This window comes from Pygocentrus nattereri, chromosome 23 (genome assembly GCF_015220715.1).
Source record: "Pygocentrus nattereri isolate fPygNat1 chromosome 23, fPygNat1.pri, whole genome shotgun sequence".
Lineage (NCBI taxonomy): Eukaryota > Metazoa > Chordata > Actinopteri > Characiformes > Serrasalmidae > Pygocentrus > Pygocentrus nattereri.
Window position 1 is genome coordinate 20973474 of NC_051233.1, and position 17324 is coordinate 20990797.

Here is a 17324-nt window from a genome sequence, read left to right on the forward strand (position 1 = left end):
ATAAAGTTGATCTGTTTGAACATTAAATATCTTGTCTTTGTAGTGTATTCAATTGAATGTAGGTTGAAAAGGATTTGCAAATCATCGTATTCTGTTTTTATTTGTGTTTTACACAACGTCCCAACTTCATTGGAATTGGGGTTGTACATCATGTAGATACTACTTAAGCAATAGAACACGAGAGGGCCTTGATGTTGTGTATGATAACACACAGCTTTGAGTGTTCTATTGCTTTTATACAACAGTTAAATAAATAAAGTAGGAAATTAATAAATTGGTGAAAATGTCGTTTAATATGTTTTAATGTTTACAGTTCCTTCTGCCAAATTATAGTTCAAGCAGCTTGTTGCTACATCACAGTAACAAGCTCTGCTAACTTGCTGCACAGCCAGCAGTTTGTTCTCCAGCTCCTTACACTAAATTCCCAAACTGTCATCACCACTGAGCAGTTTTTTTGTTCTTTTGTTGCAGCAGTTTTATGGCTCAGTTCGATTTGGACCGAATGGTATTCGGTTCATTTCAGGCTGATTCCAGGTTGTTTAGGTGTTCTGTTACAGCTGCTGACTGAAAAGCTTCCTCAGCGTTAATGACAGTTGGGGAATTTAGTGTAGTCTCATCTTCAGAGTCTGACCAAATCGGCTGTTGGTCAAATGTCATTTTAAAAGTATCCATTTTCTGTTTGTGTGCAAAGTAAGTAGTATAAACCTTCAAACGGCTTGAGCGTCTCCTACACCTGTCAAACTTGTTGCTTAGCAATGGTGTCTGAGCTTGGCCAGGCTTGGCCGTGGTTATAGCACCCCTTTCTGTAGCGCTCAGAATGCAGCTCACACTTATGTTGCATTTTGAATTGTGTCATGTCACATTTTTGAATGCAACAACTTTTGCAGCCCTAGTTTTGATATTAAACCTTAGTTAAAAGAATCATTAATCACAGTTTTTATTTGTCACATCCGTATCTAATGGTCAAATATCAAAAACAATAATTTCAAAGCATCTTTCTGTACTTAGAAAGATCTGAAAGGCTGTTGATTCAAAATGCATTCAAAATAAACTTTTAGCATTGTTTGTAGCTTAGGGCATTAAAATATACCTGTATATTTTTTCATTGTTCATGGTGACAGATAGACATTAGGCTAAAAAAACAGGGGAGTATTTCTTTGTCAGTTAAATTTCAAAAGTAGCTACTTCCACTTTTAATCCTTACAAGTCGTAGTTGTCACTAGTGATATCAAAAGCATGGTGTAATATCCTATTAACTAGTTAAAACTAGTGCCTTACTGTGACAAGCAGAGATCTTGTCCGTAGTGCTGATACGACATTTTCAACCAATGCCGTATTTGTGTTTGTAAGTGTAAGAGGAGATATTATATTATGATTTGAATTTTAAAAATGGTTGAATTGAAAAAGTTATTTGACAGAAAGAAAATGCCTGTTTTTGTGTTGACATCCAGATGCAGAAAAAAAATGCAGATCTGAACTTTTGGTGCAAAATGTAAATGTATTTGTCTATACATTAATACATAAAAATCATTTTGGCTTTACTTTATTTTCTGTAAACTGTTTTTATTTGTCAGATTTTTTAGGTTTTCATCCCAGGTTTTCAGTCCTGGATTTCTGTTTTGCCCAAGAATTTTCATTTCAGTGCATCACTAAAAACATTAGTAATAACTCTGACCTTCTAAGGGTTAAATGTTCCTCCAAACATTAGAATTGCATTCTGATGATATGAAAAGGGCATGATGTGAGAGCTGAAAATTCTTGTCATGCTAGCGTATGGCACAGCATGAGGAAACAAACTAATTCAAAGGCATAGACTTCATGTATAGCTGTATAGCCTGAACAGACATTTCAGTGGATTCTGGAGAAAGGAGACATGTTTCAAATGCCTTTTCCTAGTCATTTTCATCCAGCGAATCAAAGAAGCACTCAGACATGACGAAGGATTCGCCGTCTTGTTTTTCGTGCAGCCTTTTTAGGCCAAGGTCTGGTTTGATTAGCATCTTGGACGCTAGCCCAAGATGTTGAGCAATGCTGAAATTTGTGATATTCTCAGATGTTTGTCACAGTGAGGTGCAATCTTCTCAGTGTTATATGTGTGTGCGCAGACACACACAGTTGTTTTAATACAGTGTCAGGACATGGCATCATGCTTAAGGATGTATGTATGGATGGATGGATGGATGGATGGATGGATGGATGGATTTGCTGGGCCTAGTCATTAGCAGTGTTTCTGTGAGATTGTGTGTGGTTTGTTGCAGCTCATGTTAAAGATCTCACTTCTATGAGTCAGTTTGACCTTTAGCAAACAGACACTGAAGTAGCTGTTTGCCAAGTTTCGGACATGCGAGTAAGATGAGAGGAAGGAGGACAGATGGAGAGATGGAGTGAGAACAAAGCCACTGTAATCAGATCAGATAGATGTTCTATTGTGGGCCTGAGATTGCAGCATGAATTTGGTTTGTTCTGCTGTTTCGTGTGCTTGAGCGTGCTGGGGAATGTTATCTTACTTAATGTCTGGTCAGCGAAATGTTCAGAGACTTTTGCTTCATCTCCTTTAACTCTTGAAATCTGCCTCTGCAGTAGATGGCCCGCATGCATGTGAAACTGGAGCTTTCTATGTGCTAGCATGTTTTATGTCACTATATAAAAGAAGTATGATGCTGCTATTATTGCCTTGGGATCTGAGTGACTGTGTGCACACATTCAGAACAGATCTCAATTCAAAAATAATGCATTTGAGCTCCATTATGTTCCTTTCCCTTATCTAATGTTAACAGTAAAAATTTGGGGCTTTGACCTACTTTTGTTCACTCAGCAGAGATGTACATCATTTACTTACTAGTTGGGAAGAGATAAGACGTCTAGCCATTCACCCACAACAGCACAAACCAGTGGGACAGTAAGCAGTTACATAGCTAGCTACACTATATGTCCAAAAGTATCCAGACACCCCTTCTAATTAGTGAATTCAGCTGCTTTAAGGTACACCATTGCTGACAGTTGCGCACAAAGCTTGTATAATCTCCTTTGAAAAGCATTGCCAATAGAACGGGATGCTCTGGAGCAGCCACGCCACTCAGCCTAAGCCTAAGGAGCCTAAGAGTACCATGCTGAATGCCAAGCATTGGTGAGTGAATTGTAAAGCCTCGTAGTGTTGAGCAGTGCAGCAGTGGAACTGCATTCTCTGGAGTGATAGAGCTCCATCAAATAACTTTGGCATGTGCAGTTTGTGATCCATGGCCTGACCCCGCTAATGGTCTTGTGACTGAATGCAAATCCTTAGCAGTGTTCCAACATCTAGTGTAAAGCCTTTTCAAAAGACTAGAGGCTGTTACTGCAGCAGGGGGGAGTAAACACCACATTAATACCTTTGATATATGCGTGTTTAAGGACTAATTCAGAACTCAGACCACTAAGAGCTTAAAATGATTCGTATCATTTATCATATATTCCAATTCATATGTTTGTTTGTTTAAACATGGTACTTTGGCACACTAAATACAGATCCTGAGCTTTACTACACCCTGTTCTTTACATTAAAATTACAATAAGGAATTCCCGTATTAATGAAGAAGAGCAGATTAATACACAGAAATTGTCACTTTTTCGTTCGGCATTAAAGGGTTAACTGATCTTTTTTCCCTGTGTTTGTATTGAAATATGACATTTCCTTGTGGTTTGACCAAAAACGTGCTTTGTAATTTTGGGGCAAAGGCTTTGTAAACCAGCGTTCATTGTTTTGATAGTTGATAGTTGTATTTACATGCTCTCTCTTTCTTACAGGGCTTCCATCATGGTCAGTTTGGCGGCCAGAATGAGGACAGTTCCATATTTGTGAACGAAGCAGCATTCCTGACTCCCTCCATGAATAACAGGCAACTTCATGATCACCAGCATCAGTATCATCACAACCCCGACCTGCGTCCTGGACTGCTGGGATATACAGATTCCCCCAGTGCTCAGAATAGTCTGAACTCTCTCCTGGCCTGGTCCAGTCATAGACATCCCACCATTGGCATGCCAAACGCTTCCACAACACAAGAGGGATGGGTGGGAAGCCAAGGTACACAGAACACAAATAATGGTAAAAACTGGATTATTGATCATGACATCTGCTAACTGTTGGTATCTCATTACATAGAAAATATAATATATGGACGCTCGTTTGACAAACATAGTTATGTACAATAGTCTGAATACCCCAGTCAAATGAAAAATGTTACCACATCCTTTACAGGAGACAAATTAAATATGGCACTTATTCTGCATATTTAAGTGCACAATTTCTATTGGCTGATTTTGGCACATCATAAAATATAAAATGTAGAATATTCTGTAACTTGTGCTTAAAAATGTGCAGACGTTTGTTTTGTATGGATGTGTTAACTTATTTTCCCTTAGAAACAAAGCAAAACATATCATTTGTCCAGCGATGTTCAAAAGTGTTTCATATGACAAGGTTTTGAGACCAGTGTAAATATCTACTGCCTGTGGGTGAGAGAGAGAGACAAAGGGAGAGCGAGAAAGAAAGTAAATGTTTAGAAATCATCTGAGGCATTTGTAAACAGTGTAGGCTCACCTTTGCCAAAATGTCTCCCTGGCCCCCTTTTAACAGAGGCCAAGTCTCAAGTGTCCTCTTTTTGCTATTAATCCATCTGCTAACATAAAAACACCCTCCCATCCCTCTTCACACGCACACACACATTCACTTACAGAGACACACATCTGTCACGGAAATCAATCGGCCCTCCATCTATCGATCGGCCATGGCGGGCGGTGGCATGTGAATCAAGGCGAGTGGGCGATGGAAGACTGATTGGAACATTGATCTAAAAAATCTTTACCAAACTCATTACAGGGCAACCTGTCATCTCTCTCTCTCTCCCTCTCTTTCTGTCAAGGTGCACAAACATATTCATCTAATATTTCCTTGCCACGTGTCAGGGATGTCTATTTAGCACCATGTTGTAATTTACACACAAATCCATGTTCTTAGCTTTACAGCTTTTTTGGCAAAGGTCTTGGTAAAATGTACTCAGTAGTGAAATACACACTAATACTGTAGTTTATACAGGTCCCCTGGTAATGCAGACGCCAGTTCCTTTTAAGAGTCTTTAAAGAAAAGGTTAAAAAAGTGCTTTGGGGGGTGGGGTGGGGGGCTAAATTACACAGTTTTCAACTTATCCCAGATCGATCTGCCAGGATATGTAGAGCCCGATTCATGAAATGCAGCACCAGATTTACCGTAATGAGTGCAAATAGCATGGTAGTAACAACTTTGCTCATTCATAAAGGATTACCCGCATGTTTTAACACTTGTGTGATGAGATGTTTCCACATGTTTCTTTCATTTAAAAATGGTGGGAGTGATTTATACGACACAATCCTGCAAAAAAATAACGCCTGAACACCGTGACTGTAATTTCCCCTGTAAGAAGCTGAAGTAGACTTAAACTGTTTCTTCAGTGTTTCCAAGCCGGTTGTCCAATATGTTTAAAAGAGACATCTTGATCTGTTTGAATGGAACTGCATGACAAATCTTCTAACTGCTGCTGTGGGAGAATAGAGGGGAAAACACATGAGACAGGCTCTTCTTTCTGCATTAAGTTCCATGGTTGTTTCTTGAATAAAATTAGACATCTTTACTGGACAATTCATCATTATTTGCCAGTGAGGCTACGTCAGAGTGAGGGCATTCCTTTCCTAAAAATTCATAGTTTTGTTTTTGAGACTTTTGGTTGTCTTGGTTTCTTGGCATGGGTCTTTTATGTGTGTGACCTCATTTCAAGAAGAAACTGGTGAAAATACTGCAACGTTAAAAAGACACCGGCACACAAATTACAGCCACTAACTTTAGCTCTTATTTACGATGAGTAGCTCTTATTTACTGTTTAGCACATTTAGCATGGCTTAGTACTGTTACCACTGTGTTTTATGAATCTGCATCCCAAATTTGGAGCTATAAGGCTAATGTAGCTAACAAACATTAGAAGTCATTACATCTTTTTTGTAAATATATCCTGTAAATTTTTCTCAACTCACTCAGCCATGTCCAGTTATAAAACTGAACAAAACTTCACGATGTAGCTGAACGCTGTGGGCAGCCTCTTTAGACAACAGTTGGTCTCAGCACTCTGCATTTTAAATTCAATTCCCCACAGAATCAGACTGAATCAGACTGCATGTCCAAACACATTCCACAGGCATAAGGATGCTAGAGTCACAATTACTGTTGTTTATGTTAATAAACCTATTTCATCCTTTTTTATGAAAAACAAAAGAAGCTGCCAGCATAATTTGCAGTTTCATGTACTTGCGTGGGATAGTCTCAGTCAAAGGGGAGTTGGAATTTCACACAACTGCTGTCTAAAATGGCCCCCAGCATTCAGCTACACCGTGAAGCTTTGTTCATATTTATAGTTCATAATGTGCTCTAAACCTCATCAACCTTAATGAAGATGTGGATGCTGTTTGAGCAGCTTGAGAATTTTTGGGGATGTATTTACAAAAGAAAGAAATTGGGTGACTACTGACTTCTAATGTTTGTTAGCAATGTTAGCCTCATAGCTCTAACACTAAACTAAAGAAACAAAATTGAACAAAGCCGAACACTTTGGCTGATTAGCTGTATATGTGGTAAGTGGAAGGTAGAGGTAATGCTCCCACAGCTTGCTGTCAATCATTATTGTGAAGCAGTTTCTAAAGATGCACTAAAGTTAATTCTGACCAGAATTTAAAACCATTAACAGCTATTTTTTTTAGATGTTGGAGACATTTGTTCAATTCGAGTAATGATGAATTGTCACTGGAGTCTGAAATATGTTACAGCAAATAACTTTGCTTTCTCACATTATTTATGACAAAAATCAACAAATTTACAGTTCGACAGAACTCAACATTTTATGTTTTCTGATATAGATCATCATTTTTCTCTCACTACAATATCCAGCAGGCATTACACAAATGTGTTGACTGCTGATGTAGAGACTAATACAAACGGACATGATATTTGACTTCTTAGCAGTAACGTTGGCTATCTGGATTTCTTCTGCAACAGCCCACTCTTTAATATCTGCCCCAGAACCCTTCAAGTTTTTCATAAGTTCTTCCCACATTCAAAATACCTCAGAAGGAGGTGTTTTTCCTAGTCGTTAAACTGCATAATCACACTATGGAGACTACTGTACCACCACTGTAGAATGTTTACAACAAATGTAGCAACGATGGCTTTTTTGATTTTGGTGGGAGTGTCCCTTTAATAAGTTCATAACAAATGAAAAGTCAAAATGAACCCCCCCCCGTAAGTCTTGCTTTCCGTAAACATTACCTGTCAGTGTTAAGTCACTCTCAGCATTGCCTCCAAATATTGATAGCCTGATTACCCTTCACTACTTATTGACAGGCTGTCATGGCTTAGTACACTCAAGTCTGTTTTAACAAGTCCAAAGCCATTGAACGCGCCGCTCTACTTCTGTTCCATATGTAACATGACATCTATTCATAATGTGCTGCCACAACTCATTAATATCTACATTTATTTTGAGGTTTATTTTAAAAAACACTATATAATTACCTTTTATTTTAGTTGTGTTTCATAGTTCTTGAGGGTTCTCGATTTAAAGTGGTAGTTTGGGACTTTTATTTACTTTTTCCCTCCCCTGTAAAGTCAGACTTGACATATTTGGTGTCTGATGTTTACTTCTTTAGTTTTTCACTGGAGCTATGGGCTATTGTACCAAACATGTAATGAAAGCACATGGAAAGCACATACATTAGCATTGTGTAAACTGCATGTCTGTGCAAACAACTCAATACACACTCAAACTGCTCTCAAACAGATGCTATCTATAAAAATGGTTCAAAGTCAGGCTTCAGCAGACGTCTGTGGGATTACTTATTCCTGCCTAAAACTAGTAGCATTCTGTAGTGCTGCATTGTAACCTTCAGCCTTGAATTAAATTGAATTGACAGATATTGACAGTTATCCTTAAGCAGTGTTCACAATCATGACAGTACACAACATGCAGTATACAAATACTTCATAGAAGCATTGACAGTTGAGAATCCCTGTGGTGTCACCCAACCATGACTGCTTGCCACCGAGCTATAGGCTAATAAATACAACCAAGCTATAATTGACACTTTTATCTCAGTCATCGAACAACAGTGTAAACAGTAATTCAGTCCTGAGGTAAGGTATCTAGATAGGTAGCTGACTTGTTCTCCTCATCTAATGGGTCAATTGACATTTGGTTATGTGTCATTTGAGTGGCCATTTACCAGCTAACAAATATAAAATGTTTCAAACCGGTCCAGCTTTAGTTCAAAGACGTTTCTCCCACCTTTGAGATACGTCATCAGAAGGAGGTTTTCTTAGACTTTAAACCAAAAATCTCACTCTAACGTCAGCACTGCAGTAGGATACAATACAGTAGGATTTGGTCGTGTTGTGAAGAGTCAGGGTCACTGTGTCAGTAAAGTATCTGCGAGAGAGGACGTCTGCAACACAGCGCGAAAGCCCCGTTTCTTAACAAGACTGCAGGTCACTTAGCAACACAGTCTCTCCTGGCTAGTAGCGAATGAGAAGGCAGAGAGAGATTTAGCTAAGACGAACGTTTGGAAACTCATTCGCATTTATAAGCAGCACAGTTGGTTGCCTGGATCATAAAATCTGAAGCGAGAGACTGTCAAACACTAAAAAGTGTGTATATTTTTTAGCCTATACTAGGTCATTATCACACCCTGAGACATACTGGACATTAAATGTTGTGGCACAAGGTAGTCGTGATTTTTGTTGAAAGGACGAAAGGGCTCTTCTTAACATTTGGGGTTGTGACTCCTGATCTAACTCAGCTTTTAATGCAGAGCTGGTCGGATTTCTCACTCATCCAGTTGTTGCGTTTCGTCGATATTACATTATAAATAAAAATTTAGAAAATCGGTTTTTGACATTTGTGAATCGATTTAGCATCAGTCACATACGCATCGTGATGCATCTAAGAACCTGCACCCCTAGTATTGCTGTAAGGAATTGTGTGAAATAAGTATGCAAACTTGAATGTTAACACTGAACAGATGCAGTGACTCACACTTAGACTCACACGCTTATACTGATTAAAGAGGTAAAAATATGTTCCTCTTAAGCTGCTAAGAATGGCTTCACAATTGGAGTCCCAAAAACCAATGTAAAGGGCGTCTCCCATGCCTTGAACTTACATTATTCAACATCACTGAAGAATGCAGCTGAAACTTATGTGAATGCTTTAGCAGCTCATTAATGAAGTCCTTTGGTCATTTATCTGTAGTTCTTAGGTTACTACTCAGGTGTCAAAGCCACTGACACATTTTTCCTGAGCGTTGGTGGTATAGTGGTTAGCACAGCTGCCTTCCAAGCAGCTGACCCGGGTTTGTTTCCCAGTTGTTTGGGGCAGTTGTGGGGTGATGGTCACCGGTTTAATCCTCTAAGTTGACAGTCTGTGACTGAGGTGACCTTGAGCGAGGCACCTATCCCCCTACTGCTCCTTGGGCACTGCGGATAGGGCTGCCCACTGCTCCAGGCAAGTGTGCTCGCTGCCCCTAGTGTGTGTGTTCACTAGTGTGTATGAGATGTTTCACTGCATGGATGGGTTAGATTGCGGAGGTGAAATTTCCCTGTTGTGGGTCTAATAAGGGTCACTTAATCTTAATCTTTAATCTTAAAGGCACTGAGCTTTCACAGAGGCAATAAAGCGGTAATGTCTGCTTTGTTTTTTTTGTTTTTTTTTCTTACAACAATGAATAAGTGCAGTGGAGGAAATGTATTGGAAATCCGTGCAATCCCACTTAGCTCCCTAATATCTGTATAAAAAAATATGGCCAGTTTTCTCAGACAGCTGATGTATTGATTAGACTTTATTGAGAGTAAAATTGCAAGTACTGCCTCAAACTGGTTTTCTTTTTCACAGATGCGGGTTCTCCCAGCCATGCAGGAGTGGCCTGGACAGCAGGGGTAGCAGGGGTTGGACTTTACCAAGGTGACGCCCTCTCCATGCCTCCGGCTTATGTTTCCATGGAAACGGAGAACCGGGATGCGGAGGCAGAGGAGAACATTGTGTATCTTTGAACTGACATCTGTTTAGACTTGGTCTGAAGTGAAACTGTTGAAGAACAAACACAAACAGAAATCTAGTTATGGTCAGGAAATTGCAGTGACTCAAATAATCAGTAGAGGCTGAACTCACACATCAGAGCTAGGTCCATGTTTATCATCGGGGATGTGGGTTTTCGGACCATTTTTTTCTTTCATATCCTGATCAAGAGCTCTTAGTCTGATCAACAGTCACAAGTAAACATTAAACAAACTCTAACCTGACTGTACTATTAACTAGTTCCATTTTTCACTGCAGCTACCAAACCATTCCTAATCTTTAACCCTTTTACAAGTATGGTCTCAATGGTGGGATTTGCAGTGGCTGGACCCTAGAGAGTACAATTCCACCGGCGTGATTCAAACACAGCGGTTAGAATGTTTAGCTTCAAATAGTGACAAAACAGTCATTTTTCATTCTGTTTGTTCATCAGATCTGGCTGCTGATTTGTCTTCACACAACATACAGAGTACCACAAAAATGCAGCCAAAACATTGTGACATTTTCAGCACAAATCTTTGTTAAACTTGTCCTTTTATGCTCAGCAGGGTTGTAACAAACTTTCCCTCAGGCCTCCCTTAATCTGAGATAAAAATCCAGTGAAAATGCAAGTCTGTGTCCAAACAAAATCCACATAGAACCATAACATGGGTAAAAAACACAGACAGCCTGCACAATTGGCTGTTTTTGCATTATTTATCAGCAAAGCCGTTAGTTTTTAGTATTAAGAAGTAGTGGAGAGCTGTCAGCACAGGCTGTTAACAAAAAAACAGTGAAGTAGCGTACAGTTAGCTGTGGGCAGTATGGCAGAAATATTATATCACAAGTTGGAATAGACAAAATAAAATCTGTAGTGCCACAGTATGTGACGCCGGGGAGTGATGAGGCGGACGCATGCGCGTAGAAAAGCAAGATTTATTTGGGGCAAATCCAGGGACGTGGTCATAACAGTCCAGGTTTAATAAGCCAACACAGAGAAATGGAGGGAAAAAAAATAATGAGATAAACACAGAATACAGAAATCCAAATACGTCAAACAAAACAAACATCAAACAAAGACCAACAAGAAACTCAGGAAAACACAGGGCTTAAATACAATGGTTAACGAGGGACAGACAGAAACACAGGTGAGAACAATAAGGGGCGGAGTCACAAAACAAGGGGCCGGACTAAAAACCAAAACAAAGAAGCACATGGACAGGACTGGGAAGTAAACACAACAGGAGTACATGGACAGGACTGGGAGGCCAATCGTGACACAGTACTATAATAATCATAATAATAATAAGAAGAAGAATAAAACTACAACTACAGTGATTTTTCTTATTTGTTTTATAAAGCCCACTCTACTAAATGTAATAAAACAGGCATAATTATGCTTACTTTACAAAAAAATGTGGTTCTTTTTGCATACTGACGATATCCATGATACGCTAAGAAAAGCAGGCTGGGACATAATTTATCACGATAACCATAAAAACCATATTGCCCACCTCTACATGCAATATAAAAAAAAATTTACCTTATAGCAACCTTATAACTTCAATGGAGCTATGAAATTGCCTGCTTATATTAATAAACTGTTAAAAAGCAGACCTTAAAATAGTATTACCCACTTTGTCAGTTCCAATGAATGGAAAAATAGGAAGTTATGAAATGTCACCACTTTATTAAAACAATGCAAAAAACAGCTTATAAAAACTTACCACAAAATCCACAATATGATCATGTTGCATGTAACCTGATGATTCCTTCTATTGTTCTTTATATAACGTGGAGACAATTCTGCCGAACTGCAGCTACACATGAGCTAAAAGAATTCACTCTGGAGTGAACTTAGTTGGAGACAGAGTTTGCTTGTGAAAGGGTTAAGAATCACATTACACACATATAGCTTTAAATTCATAGTCTTCAATGCTGCCAAATTATAAGCTTGGTGATGAACTGAAATCTCGTAGCTTTTTTTTTTAGTTACTTACAGTTTTTCCAGCATTTTTCCTGTTTCTAATTTCACCATATTTCTCCAACTTTTCATAGCTGTGTGTGTGATCTAAGCATGTTCTGTGGGGTCAGTGTTATGTCGCCACGCCTGGAGTCTGCAGAGACAGAATTAGGTTACTCAGTTTCAACTTGCTTACCAACCCATGCGTGCAGACAGACAGACACACACACACACACACATTTCTTTTGGCCTGCACCACATTCCATTCCAAACTAGACGCTTAATAATGACCTCTTTTTCTTGCACTGGATGGGAAATGAAGTACTTAACATTATCTGTAGGCGTTGAATTACCCAATTTATGAAAGCGTGCACTGCCTGGGTCTCTGCATGCAAGTTGAAATATGGCATTAGATTAAAACCAGTTTCTTCTCTCACACACAGATGCCACTCATCCATATGGGAGAGAATGATTATTTATATCATTTTGAGCTCATCACATCCTTTCCAAATATAGAAGTAAAGACTATGCTGGCATATGCAGGCTTTCAGTTATGCTTACTAGTAGGGTTGCGATTATATTGCTGCAGATTGTGATTAGGAATGGGCATTTCTGTCTAATTTGATATTTGAATTTGTGAGGGAGCATTTGAAAATGTAGCAGTCGCAACCTTTTACACTACGCAAGTGGATACCCTTCCTTATTATTGACAAACATAGACAAACATTGGCAGTAGAATGAGTCATACTGAAGACCTCATTGACTTTAAACACGGCATTTTCATAGCATGCCACCTTTGTTACAAAACAGTTCTTGAAGTTTCTGACATGCTAGATCTTGTCATTTTATATACTTTGAAAAGTTACCCAGTTACCCTTTCACTTGTCTTTAAAAATATAATAACATAACTGGTCCAAAATACTTCCATAACAAATTAAGATTGTAACTTTTTCGGAGAAGGAAAAAACAATTTGTATTTTCAGTTTTTTACACTCACACATATCTAAAGTCTTGAAATCCTAACCTTAGTCTGTTGTCTCGCTAATGTTTCTAGCCTATTTGCCGCTTCTCACCCGGTGTGCGGTAGCCTTTAACCAGCTACGGTAAAATTTCTATGCTTACTTGAAAAATAAGAAACTCTGAGCAGAACATCAGACACAGATCCTACACTGCCCTTCAGCAGAGTAAATAGCTAAGGCATCTTTATTTTTTTAAAACTTTCATTAGTATTCGAATATTGTAAATAATTATGACTCCTCCTTAATATGCCTTGCAATATGCTAAAATACATGGATGAATTAGTAGTATGATATGGTTAAAGACTGAACTGCCTTATTTTGACAAATATGATTCTCTTTTGTTGGAATGTATGAATACATCGAAACCCACAGAAACACTCATCTATGACTGTGTGTTGAAGTGAAAACACTATGATAAGTTAGAGGGTGGTTAACTTGCATATTGTAGCCTTTTATGGTGTCAGGCCAATTTTGTACAGCCCTAGAAACCAATGACCAGCATCACACCTGCTCTGATTGAAAAACATTTCAGTGCATACAGGCTAGGTTTGACACTTCAGCTTCTACGAAACTCACATACTGTGAGTGGGAGGAAGGCTGGTGTGTAGCAGTCGACACAGGTAAAAGGAAATCTAGTGAATGTATCACATTACACTAAAATACCATATCACATAACCACTGTTAGGTAAGAATTACAGAAACCTTCCATAACTGAAGGTGCCCATCCCTGCTTTAAATATACAAGAATGTTCCGGCATTTTTCAGCCTAATTTCCTTCTGCTGAATCTGTACAGTACTGTCAGTTAAAACAGACAACAAGTTTGGTACATGTCCCTGTACTTGGCGTGAAATGTAAATCCATTTGACTCCAAAGTTGCTTGGAGTAGAAACCAGTTGCTGAATTTAATGATAAATGGTTAAAATGTCACTATATTATATTGCAGCTTAATTTACAAACATTTGTGAAGAATTCATGAACATGTACACCGTTGTGTTATTCATAAACACTTCAGAAACTGCCTTAAGAACTTTTTGAGATTAGGTTGAAAAAAAAGGTAATATTATTTTACTAAATCAGAAAGCTCTCTTTAAATGTTTTCAATCTGATTTCCAAAGTCAAGTATGATTAGCATTCTTTTACTGAAATTCATACACAAGAACAGGAACAGTCCTCGGTGTTGGTCTGTATCAACCACAATTTTGGTGTGTTTGTTAATGAAAAAAAGCACAGATATACTAGTTTGTTTCTGTTGTCCATTATGCATATGCTTTATTTATTGTCAGTGCATACTGTGTAGTACTCTTTATGATGTACATATGAACTGTTTTGTACAGTTATTGTATTTACACATTGCATCATGTAAAACTTCTTTGCATTATCATATGCTGCATGTATTTAACATATTGAAACTTGCATCTTATAGTCCAGCATGGTTTTGTCTTTTTGAAGTTTATTTCAGGTGATCTATTCAAATTGTTGTAAAATAGGTCACTACAGTCCATTAAAAGCCATGTTGCGTATGCGAATTTGCAAATTATCTGAGGAAATGGACACGGACATGCAACGTAATTAGGTCACTTTTCACAAGATCATTCTTTACAGCGATACCACATTATTTGCATCTACTTTCAATTCTTTTTGTTTGAGTGGGCCTTTCTCTTCCTTATACAAACTCCCCAAAAGTCAGGACTGCAAGTAAAATGCAAATAAAAACAGAAAGAAGTGATTTGTAAACTGTCTTTCACAAGCGTCTAATTGAAAACAGCACAACAAAGATTATTGAATATTAAATATTATACCGTATTAACTTTACAGATTTTTGTAAAAGATTCTAACTTTGATGCTTGCAACTCTTTTCAACAACATTGGGACAGCAATGTAATACTGGAAATGATGATCAAAAATGTTTCACAACTTTCCACAGGTAAACAAGTGCATAGGTAAGAGATGATGCTATCATGTTAGAGTATGAAAGGAGCAGTCACATAATGCTCAATTGCCAGTTTGTGAAAAAACTGCATGAGCAAATAATCCAAGAGTTTGACAACAATGTTTCTAAATGCATGATTACAAAGAATTTGGGGATTTCATCATCTATAGGCCATAACATTAAAAAGTACATATAGTGCAAAGCCAAGACCCAATATTGAATGCCAGTAACCTTCGATCCCTCAGACAACATTGCATTAAAAAGCAACATGCTTCTGTATTGACTACAATCTCAAAGCTCAAAAATAAACATTGTCATTGTGTACAAAGTTTTTTGCTACATCTGCAAATGCAAGTTAAGACTCTTCTACACAAAGTGGAAGCCATATATCAGCAGGATACAGAAACGCTGCTGACTTCTCTGGGCTAAAGCTTGTCAGAGATTGACTAATGCAAAGTGGAAATGTGTTTTGGCCTGCCAAGTCCACCTTTTAAATTGTTTTTAGAAATAATGGATGTCCTGTTCTCCAGGCCAAAAATGATAAGGACCACCCCAGTTATTAGCACCGTTCAAAAGCCAGCATCGGTCATGGTATGGGGGGTTGCGTTAGTGTGTTGGGTGACTTACTCATCTGTGAAGGCGTCATTAATACTGAGGGGTACATACTCATTTTGGAGCAACATATGCTGCCATCTAAACAACATCTCTTGCAGAGGCGTCCCTGTTTGTTTCAACAAGACAATGCTAATCCACGTTCTGCATGTGTTACAACTACATCGATTTGTAGCAAGAGAATGCAGCCTGATGGCAGTCCAGACCTGTCTCCCACTAAAAACATGTAGCGCATTATACAACACCAGAGACTCCAGACTGTTGAAGTGTTATATCAAGCAAGAAAGGGTAAAAATTTCACTTTCACAGCTACAACAAATGTCCTCAGTTCCCAAACGATTAGTAAGCAGTAAATAAATGAAAGGTGATGTAACACAGTGGTAAACATGCTCCTACCCAACCTTTTGTGTATGTGTGTGTGTGTGTGTGTGTGTGTGTGTGTGTGTGTGTGTGTGTGTGTGTGTGTGTGTGTGTGTGTGTGTGTGTGTGTGTTTCCCCCAGCTGTTTTATTCCAAACAATGGAAAAGAAAACATCTCTCCTTTGCCACAGGCAATGCTGATTGCTCTGCAGTTAGTGTAACCATGTCATCAGCAGTGCATGATGATAATGCCAGTCAAGGCCTGTGTGCTGAACCTTCATTTTATCAGGTATAATATTTAGCCATTATGTAAGGATAAAGTGAATGCCTGTGAAAAGAAAGCATTTTTTCTGAATTAGCAACATTAAGAAAGGACAACACAAATTGTGAATATGGTTTAGAAACAAGGGAACCTATATTTTTGTGGACCCCAAAAGAGTTTCCAGTGCTTCCAAGACTTCAAATGCCTGTTCCTGTTGCATATATACATTGAAATATTCAGTTGTATACCAAACAAATTGTTGTTGAACCATTTATGTGGACAATGAGTGTTTATGCTTCTAAAAACTAAATGCAAACCAAAAAATGCAGTAAAAAGTAACAGGACTTTTTTATTTAGTATTTGTAATTTTCTTCTAGTTTGAAGAGCACATGTCTGCTTCTGAATTTCTCCTCAATGCCCCTAACTGTTGCAAAGATTTAGAATCTCTGTTTTTTTTTTCAGTTTTTAGAGTCCATCCTTCATCTTTATTACAGCCTCAGTTCTTTTTGGAAGACTTGCTTTCTTTGTTTTTTTTTTTCTCTACAGGGATATTTTTCCACACCTCCAAAGTTCAGTGTTAGAAGTTAGTTGCATTTTCTGCTTCTCAGAATCCAAGTGATCCCAAACACATTTACTGATCTTGAGGTCTGGGCTTCAGTTGGCTTCTCACAGTGGAAGGATGGACAGAAACGTCTGTGGATTTTTTTCAGATGTGAAGAGCTTGATTGTGTCCATGGTGCCAATGTTAAGCCATATTTTGGCTTGTATTTGGACAATGAGAAGTAATGGATCTGGGCTCTAGGTAATAAGGCAGGTACAACTTGTAAGGTTTTCTGACTAAGATTCAGCTTCATAAAACCCACCAGCAAGGTTAGCTCTAACTTAGAGTTAGCTGGGTAAGCAAGACTGTAATTATGCTGAGAAAGTAGTAAATGAAAATGTAAATGAAAACAGTTACACTTTATTTAGATGGTCCCCTACAGATGCTCTACAGATACCTAAATCACCAACAAATGTTCTAGTGATATTCAGTTGATTATCAACAAAATTATGGTTAGGCTTAGAAATAGGT

At 38.3% G+C, this 17324-nt stretch overlaps 1 protein-coding gene across 6 annotated transcripts in view; it reads left to right on the plus strand.

The window, feature by feature from the left end:
* The window catches only part of arhgef28a (Rho guanine nucleotide exchange factor (GEF) 28a), a 123971-nt gene extending 112843 nt beyond the window's left edge, over positions 1–11128 (plus strand). For 5 of the 6 annotated variants that reach the window (XM_017698641.2, XM_017698668.2, XM_017698659.2 and 2 more), the window contains 2 exons: positions 3784–4084; positions 9945–11128. In XM_017698641.2, coding sequence (XP_017554130.1) covers positions 3784–4084; positions 9945–10102 — 459 coding nt within the window. In that variant the 3' untranslated portion in view covers positions 10103–11128. The remainder of the gene's footprint in view (positions 1–3783; positions 4085–9944) is intronic. The other variant, XM_017698650.2, reaches the window with a different exon arrangement.
* The last annotated feature ends 6196 nt before the right edge of the window (positions 11129–17324 follow it).